The sequence below is a fragment of the Gossypium arboreum genome, chromosome 5, assembly GCF_025698485.1.
Source record: "Gossypium arboreum isolate Shixiya-1 chromosome 5, ASM2569848v2, whole genome shotgun sequence".
NCBI classification, from domain to species: domain Eukaryota; kingdom Viridiplantae; phylum Streptophyta; class Magnoliopsida; order Malvales; family Malvaceae; genus Gossypium; species Gossypium arboreum.
In genome coordinates, this window is record NC_069074.1 from 35,435,444 (window position 1) to 35,443,856 (window position 8,413).

An 8,413-nucleotide genomic window follows, 5' to 3' on the forward strand; every position below is an offset into this window, starting at 1 on the left:
TTACCCAAGAATCATCAATGAATAAACCCAACACCTTATTTCGACTTCGTCACATCAACGTTGTAAGGTGAAAAAATTGAGTGTCCCACTCACCCTTAGAAATCCAGTCTAAAAGAGATTTCTGAAGACACAATAATTCTTCTTGCGTCAAAATGATCTGGTATTCAGTATTAAGAGTTGCTTCTAATTGTTGCAAATAATAAGAAAATATACAACAGAGGTGAATTTTGAATACCCTGCGACCTTTTGATCAATGACTGTTTCCTCACCAAAAATATTACCAAAAGAGGACTTCCACTCCTTAATAGCCCTAGTGACAGTTTCAATGGCATGTGCAACACTGCTCGAGTTTTCCATCCACTCTCTCGTGAAGATTTCCTTAAAGTCCATACTAGTAAGCCGGGCAGCTTTCTATCTAAAAGGCCGCAAGTCTCTTAGAAAGGACATAACGACCCAAAGTATTAAGAAGAATTGGGTGGCGATCAAAATATATCCGTGGCATTATAATATTAAGCAAACTCATCTCTGGAAAATAATTCAGAGCTTCCGGATTGATCAAAACTCTGTCCAACCATTCTTGTAAAGTAATCCGCCCATGCTGAGGCCTTCATTCTCTCACTCTGTAAGGCCCAACTCTCGACCCATTATTTTTCTGCCCCGTCCCCACATTAATAGCGGCCATGATATCCTCTGACCCAATTCGGATATCCTTAAAGAGCTTCAATCTCCTGATTATTCTCCTCCATGAGAATCTCAAATTTATTAGAATCCCTGAAATACGCCCCATCCCTAAATTCTTGTTGCTGGTGTTTCTTGCCTTCACTCGGGTTTCTTTTAACCAACATCCACGGCCCATAACGTTTTGGACCATCAGCGTCGACCAAATTTTCCGTCACCGTGGGTCGTGGCCACAGCCTCCGGCTACACCTGCTCCTTTTGTGCCGCTTGATGAGAGCAGGATTCCAAACGGTGACCAAAACAACCACAAGAAAAGTAGACAGTATGGAGACCCTCATACTCGATGTTTTGAGCAAAGTTACCAATACGTACTTGCGACAACAAAGGTTTTGACAAATCAACCTCCACACATATTCCAGCGAACTTGCCTCGAGTCCCCAAAGATGTATTCGAATCAACCTTGATTGGTTTCCCCACAAGCTTTCCTACATCGATTCATGGAAATACTCCAAAGGTAAACCAGGAAGATGAATCCAAATCACTGTTGACGACACAACTGCTGTTTCGGGATGAAAGTTTGGCTTCCATTTTTTAACCGTCAAATAATGGTCCATAATTTTCCATTGGCCCTCAATCATCACTTTGAATCTGTCTTCCTGTTTCTCAAACTTGACCGCATAAAATCCATAACCCAAGTCGATGAATTCAAAATCCCATCCAAACGCCAAAGAACTGAAACTTATTCCAATAGTGAGTTGAAGGAAATTGTTTTACCGAGTAATTCGGTAATAAGTGCTTGATGCCAGGGCCTGCGCAGTTCCTTCTAAATATTTTTACCAATACGTATTGTAGGAAGAGTTTCCACTCCATTCAGATTTTCTCGACTCTCCTTATCCGAGTCTTGATCATCCTCATCCACCGCAAAAGAAGTACAACAAAAAACAGGGAAAACTTTTGACTCCAACAGTGAATCTTTAAAGGATCGAGAACCGATCCTCTAACTACCAAGAGCATCTCTGATTGCTGCCTTAATTTTTTTAGTGCTACGTTCCAAATGATCTACCTCTTCCGCCGTGAGAAGGTTGTCACGAACTGTTTCTCTCGCCAAGATGGTAATTTGCCAATATTTAATGGTACAATGATATTTAAATCAATCAAGCTTTATTGATTTTAATTATATATACGTGTTTTATATTTACTTAACTAATTAGGTTTGATTATAAATTTCACCTCTATTTTATGAAAATTAATCTAATGAATTTATGCTTTATTCTATTAAAATTCATTTTTAAACATAATTTTTATATTTAAAATGTAATTTATATATTTAAATTAAAATTTACTAATAATTAATATTAATTATTCAAATATCAAGATATTAATAATAAGTTACAATTATTTTTATAGTTTTACTAAAATATCATAATATCAATGCATATTTTTTCACTTCACAGCATCATCCCTCAAATTAACATTTTATTTTCCAAAACCTCTTTCGACAACAGTACAACACACTTTGATCTTAAGTACTTTTTTCACTGCATTTGGTTCCACCGCAGTTTTAAAATGCAATTCACGCAGCAAAGGCTCAAAAAATCATTAAACAACACATTCATCTAAACTAGTTTTGACGTATTATGACATGATATGTTCCACTGTCAAATTCCGAAGTTCGTCCACAGGTTGCCACTAGAAAATTCCTTAGGAACCAGATAATGATCAGACAAAAACATAGAATCAGTACAAGCACAATGCTATGATGATTTTATATCTCTGCATTAGCCATCATATTCCCCTTGTGCGAACTTGTTTTCTGGATAGTAGACGGCAATAACTTGATTTCCGCCAAATTTCCGACCATTCATTGCAGCTTGAGCCTTTTTGGAACCTTCAACATCCGAGTATTCCAGAAATACCTAATTGCACCGGAGAATTACAGTAACATCAGGAGTTTGAATAGAGTAGAAATGACCAAGTCAATGCATTCACTTGCCAATACCATGGATAAGATGAAGACAAGACAATGATCAAATAACTACAAACCAAAGAAAAAAAATATACTATGTTACTTGGACTTGGGTGTAAATGTTGGCCACGGGTATGTATCCAACATAGATATGTCCAAGTTTTTCCATTTATTTGGAGATTTTGGAAGATCTAATCCCCATACCATGACCAACGAGTATTAGATAGCAGTACTTAAACAGAAAGTTAGAAAACCACAGAAGAAAATGTAAAAAGCATCAATACTGACCTTCCCGACACCTGGGGCAGGTTCTCCATTCGGATTTGGGCGTGGGATGACAATATTCACCAATGCACCTGCATTTTTCGTGTAAAAATTTCGATTCCAGAAAAGAGAAAAAAGATACATTTTTACCCAAAAGAATAGGTTAGAGAAAGTAGTGTCAAATATAAGTCATATTTTCTGTAAAAATTTCAATTCCAGAAAGAGGGAAAAAAACACATTTATCCCAAAAGAATAGGTTAGAGAAAGCAGATTCAAATATATTAGAGGGATATAGCAAGTCTTCTGTCTGAGTATGTTAGGCTTGATTCTTTATAGCAGAATGTAGAACAAGAAAGTGCTGTAAAACAGAAATATAAACACAAGAAAATAAAAGAAATTAATAAAAATAGATAAGAGAGTACACATGTTAAAAAGAGGGTATCAGATTGTTTAAGAAGGGATTTTACCATATTTTCCACCCTCTTGTCTCATATCTTCCACAATGTCCTCGTACTCATCATCATCTCTGAGATCATCAACATTAAGCGCTTGAGTCAAACACACAACCTTTGTCGGCACACCTTGTGGTTGCAAAATTAGCCTCTGAAAAAGAAAAAAGAATAAGCAAATTAGATGTACCTAATAACACCCGAAATTGCAAGGGAAATGATGTTATAAGATTTTAGTAAAAGAATAATATCTAAACTTAACCTGCAAAGCAATCTGCTGCTGTGCATGCTGGAGTATACTCTCTTGCTCGGGTTTAGGCTGGGTAGCACCCTGGTTTGCTCGCCTAACAGTGAGCGTTTTATCACCCATTTTAATTCCATTTAGAGCAGCACAAGCAATATCTGTAACTGACAGGTCTTGATAAACACAAAATGCATAGCCTTTAGAGTTCCCGGTTTCTCTATCTTTTACTAGATCAAAACCTCGAAGAGGCCCAAAAGACTCCAATAACTCCCTAATCTGTGCTTCTGTGAAGTAATATGGAAGCCCACCAACAAATATGCGGTCGGGGCCCTCAAGCCCGCCAGCAGAACCTGGCGTTAGACCCACAGCAGCTAGATTTAGATTCGGATTGGGCTGGCTTGGACCAAGTGTTGCAGCAAGCGACGGATTATAGTCACTAGGTCTCCTCACCTTCACAGGTGCTCCCTGAAAGTGCAAAAAATGTAAGCACAACTATATAAAGGATTTGGCATCAAGACCCAAAAAGAAACTAAAATTACCTCAAAGATAATCCCATCTAAGGCCATTGCATTACTAGCCTCCTCTACAGATCTCATCTCTACGAAAGCAAACTTCTTTTCATGGTTTATGTAGACATTAACAACAGCATCCCCTGAATACATAACAAAAAACAATGAGCAGATATAGAAGAAAAATAAGGCAGGTAGCTTGGTGATGTAATATATAGAAAACCCCCAAGTATACCTGGACCAGCAGTATTTCCACCAATTGCAGCCATAACATGGCTGAAGAAAGTTGCAACAGACTATTATATAAACATTAAGGGTCAGTATTGGCTCCATTTGCAATCATAATGGCAATAAATGGTACAACAGTGTAAGGTGGAACCTGTTCATTAGCAGTAGGAGAAAGCCCTCCAACATACACCCGACGAGCATGCCTAGTAGCCTGAAATCACAAGATAAAATCAATAATTTCTGTAATGCAAGATATTGTTTTCTAAAGAAAGGTGCATTCTACATTGCATGCATAATCCATCCAACCTGCTGAGTCATTGCCTGAACTGGCATAACTGGGAGAGCACCAAATGGCTGCAGAAAACCAAAATTAAATGAAGTTACAGGCAAGAAAGCAAGCTCATAAATATCAGGTGTAGAGAGCAATATATACCTGTCCAGTTGCAATAGGAAACATGTTAGGAAACACTCCAGGTATGGTTGGGTTAGTTGTCCCCGGAATCTGCCCTGAAATGAAATTCATATTTCATATGAGGACATAGTTATAAATCAAAGTCAGAATTCTATAGCAGTGGGTTTAGCATTAGGACTTTTATGCTTCATTTCCATAGCATATGCAAACCTCTCGCATTTTTAGAGATTGAAAAAGGAATTCATCACAAGCAAAATCTGGAGGAAATATTTAGCAAGACTACCAAAACAGGCAATAGTTGCCAGTTGAAGACGTACAATACCATCAAAACGGGTGCATTGATTCCTCCTTGTACATAAAAGCTACAGAAGTCGGCTCACGCCATTGCCTTCTTAAAAACAAAGACAGAAACATAGAAACAAACAAACAAACACCAAACAGAAGACAAAACCAAAAACCCTCTCAGTTCCAGAATTATTCACTAAGTAAAAAAATTTAAAACAATATTATAGCTTCCCAAAGGTCACTGCTTAAAAGGCAATATATACAAAACAGAAGAAAAAATACAGCTTACCAAAACCAGACCAGTATTTTGATACGAACTTTCCACACTAGATCATCCAAAAACAAAAATAACAGTTAACCATGTATAACAATATTAAATTTTATGAAAGGAACATGTACCTGCAGCAGCAGCTGCCACAGCACCAGCAGCTAACATTGCTGAAGCTGGAGGGGCCATGTCAAAACCACTAATCCTTTTGCTGCAAAATAATGAAGTTAGCATACCAGAAACCAGAATATATAACTGCAACCACACAATTTTTTCTTATAATCAAGTTCTTCATGATCTACCTCTTTGAGCGTGAGCGTGAGCGTGAGCGAGACCGAGACCGAGAAGGAGATCTTGACTTTGATCTGCGCTCAGATCTACTCCTTGACCGGCGCCTATGCCTATCCTCCCTGTCTCTATCATAGTCCCTTCTTCTGTAAATAACATTTGAGCAAAAATTAACTCATTAACCTATATTAACAAGAAGAAAAAAGCAATGATCAAAACAATTAATATTAAAGCAGAAATTACCTGTCATTATCTCGACTGCGGTAATAATCATCATCATCCCTATCTCTTCCTCGATCCCTTCTCTCACTGCGTTCCCTACTACGATCCCTATGACGATCTCTGTGATGGCGTTCACGATCACGATCCTTTTCTCGGTCCCTATCCCTATCCTTATCTCTATCCCTATCCCTGTGGCGATCACGGTCCTTGTCCCTTTCCTTGTCACGCCCTTTCTCTCTCTCCTTTTCCCTGCTTTTAGAAGACTCTCTCTCATAATCCTGAGACCCATACAAGAAATAGTTAAGGTTGCATTTATCTTATATCACTAAGAGACCAAATGTGGAGAGTTGCATGTAATCCATAACACTAAAATCCAAAATGTAGAACAGGCATAAAATTCACATCAAGAAAACTATTTTCCAAGAAAAACCCTAGCCTAGAACAAATCTAAGCAGTAAAATTTATTGAAAAGACAACCTGTCAACTAGCCAAATTCAATGAGAAAAATAGAACTGAACATCTGTATATGTAAATACTCAATATCTAAAATAAGAACAAACGTCAGCAAAACATAGTAGATGGAGATATAAACATACAGGATTGCCTGACCCAAAAAACCCGGTTCTAATTCCTCCTATCCCCCCAGTCATACAGGATAAAAACAGGAACGATAAAACTGAAGCATAATATGTAATTTGAATTCTGAGAAGCTCATGCTGTTTTAAAAAACTGATTTGTAAAAAAAAAGGAAAGAAAGAAAAGAAAACACTAGATTTTACAATATATGCATCATTTTCTAATGCTTATGCTTGAAGTTAGAACAAAACTAAGTACTAGAAGAAATTCAAAATGCTATCTGTCAAACTAGCCAAATTTCCGGATAAACAAATAAACCTAATTCGAAGAAAAAATAGAGCCTTGGAAAAACTCCCATTAAAATTTAGGGCTCCAATTGCTAGCTAGCATTTTTTCTATATTCTATTTACTCCTTAAGAGGTTTGCTGAAAAGGAAAGACAAATGACGCAAAGTATAATCAAGATAGATTATTAAAACACTAATGATGAAGTAATAGTTCAATCTAAAAATAAAATCACGTTACATATTGCACATTTGATATTTTTAGCTTATCCGTTCATGATTTCCCATTGTGATTTCCCCAAAGCTAACAAACAATAAATTCAAGGTTTTACGTGGTAAAAAATCCAACAAAACCACACAAATTCCTTAGAAGTTCCTTCAAACAAGAACTTGAAGAAACAATTAAAAATCTTAACAGACGAAATAAAGCTGAATTTGTCGAGATCTAACCTGATATTTAGAATCGTTTTGATCGTCGGAACGAGACTTAGGAGAAGAACCTCCGCCATAACTGTTTTCGAGGTTATCTCCGTTTCCTTGATACCGTGGTTCTTCGTAATCAGTCATTTTTTCTCAAGCTTTGGCCGGAAATTTGGTAACTTGAAATTCCCAATAGCAAATTCCCAAATCCCAAACTCGATTTGTCGGCTGCAAGAAGAAGAATAAGCTAGCAAGTAAACAAATTAGGGATTTTCTTCTCTCGTTTTTCCCTTGTATTTAAATTCTAAAATTGGGGATTATAAGTTGGGTCTAATAAATACCTTAGTCTTAGTCTGGCCCATGTAAGAATGGGAGTAGGGCTTGGGCTTTTCTTATCATCATTTTGGGCCTTTATAGAAAAATTAAAACTCTTAACTTAGTAAGGTATTATTAATTATTTTTAAGTCAAATTATAAATAATTATATTAATAGGTAGTTCTTGTATCAAATAATTATTTATATTATAATTAATAGACACTGAAAATAATGCAAGAATACTAAATAGATGTGGTTTTATAAATTTTAAAATACTAACTAAACGAGTCAATTTTATTTTTGTATAATATAAAATGCATATTTTCTTTTAAATTGTGAATATAACTTAAATATTAATACGTTTTAGTTGCTAAAGAGTAGTTGAATGAAAATTTACTTATTAGGATACTAATCACATCCTTTTGTAATTACAAAAAAAAAAAAAGATTTCTTCAACATGTTTGATTTACAAAGTATTATTAATAATTTTTATATTATATTTAATAGTATGTATTGTAATTACAAAATTATATTATTTTAAATTTTAAATAATATATTGATTAATATAAAAAATCATCAATAATACTTGATAGAAATTTTCTAGACAAGTAACAAAATTTAAAATCAAATTATTGTATGTAACATGTTAATCCAATAAAGTATCAACAATATAATTACCAATAAAATTAATAAGAAAAATAAATATAATGTACAATTTTATCTAATTACAATAGCATCTCATATTTGTTCAACTATTCTCTTTCTAATACTTAACATATGCTATTTGTCATCATTTTTATCCTTGGATAAGTAATTAATAATAAATTTTATATAATTTGGTTAAAATTAAAACATATAATTTATAATAAATACTATGTAATTTAATTAAATATTTAATAGGCTAAAATGTATAGAAAATTATCTATCACCAATAAAAATTTAGATCATTTAAATAAGATAAGATAAGTAATATATAATTATATTTTGAAAACAAAAATATATATCT

General features: G+C 34.8%; 1 protein-coding gene across 4 annotated transcripts; it reads right to left on the bottom strand.

Moving 5' to 3' along the window:
* Positions 1 to 2,137: 2,137 nt before the first annotated feature.
* On the bottom strand, positions 2,138 to 7,398 carry LOC108453192 (splicing factor U2af large subunit B-like). 4 transcript variants are annotated; one of them, XM_017751153.2, is made up of 13 exons: positions 7,123 to 7,398; positions 5,835 to 6,091; positions 5,606 to 5,737; positions 5,435 to 5,514; positions 4,772 to 4,845; positions 4,645 to 4,692; positions 4,490 to 4,549; positions 4,346 to 4,406; positions 4,141 to 4,253; positions 3,620 to 4,066; positions 3,376 to 3,511; positions 2,933 to 3,000; positions 2,138 to 2,594 (listed from the first exon to the last, which is right to left on the bottom strand). In XM_017751153.2, the coding sequence occupies exons 1-13, from the start codon at positions 7,237 to 7,239 to the stop codon at positions 2,457 to 2,459; spliced, it is 1,731 nt and encodes a 576-aa protein (XP_017606642.1). In that variant the 5' UTR covers positions 7,240 to 7,398; the 3' UTR covers positions 2,138 to 2,456. The 4 variants fall into 4 exon arrangements, with proteins under 4 accessions (XP_017606642.1, XP_017606643.1, XP_052883735.1 ...); XM_053027774.1 differs by lacking the exons at positions 2,138 to 2,594; positions 2,933 to 3,000 and adding an exon at positions 3,052 to 3,266; XM_017751154.2 differs by lacking the exons at positions 5,435 to 5,514; positions 5,606 to 5,737; positions 5,835 to 6,091; positions 7,123 to 7,398 and adding an exon at positions 5,073 to 5,390.
* Positions 7,399 to 8,413: the final 1,015 nt, after the last annotated feature.

Excerpts from the sequence above, each read along its gene's own strand:
- LOC108453192 (XM_017751153.2), bottom strand. The coding sequence starts at position 7,239 with ATGACTGATTACGAAGAACCACGGTATCAAGGAAACGGAGATAACCTC. Across the intron at positions 4,846-5,434 it reads TGTGGCAGCTGCTGCTGCAG|GGCAGATTCCGGGGACAACT; the intron begins GTACATGTTCCT and ends ATTTCATTTCAG. Across the intron at positions 4,407-4,489 it reads CTCCTACTGCTAATGAACAG|TCTGTTGCAACTTTCTTCAG; the intron begins GTTCCACCTTAC and ends TTTATATAATAG.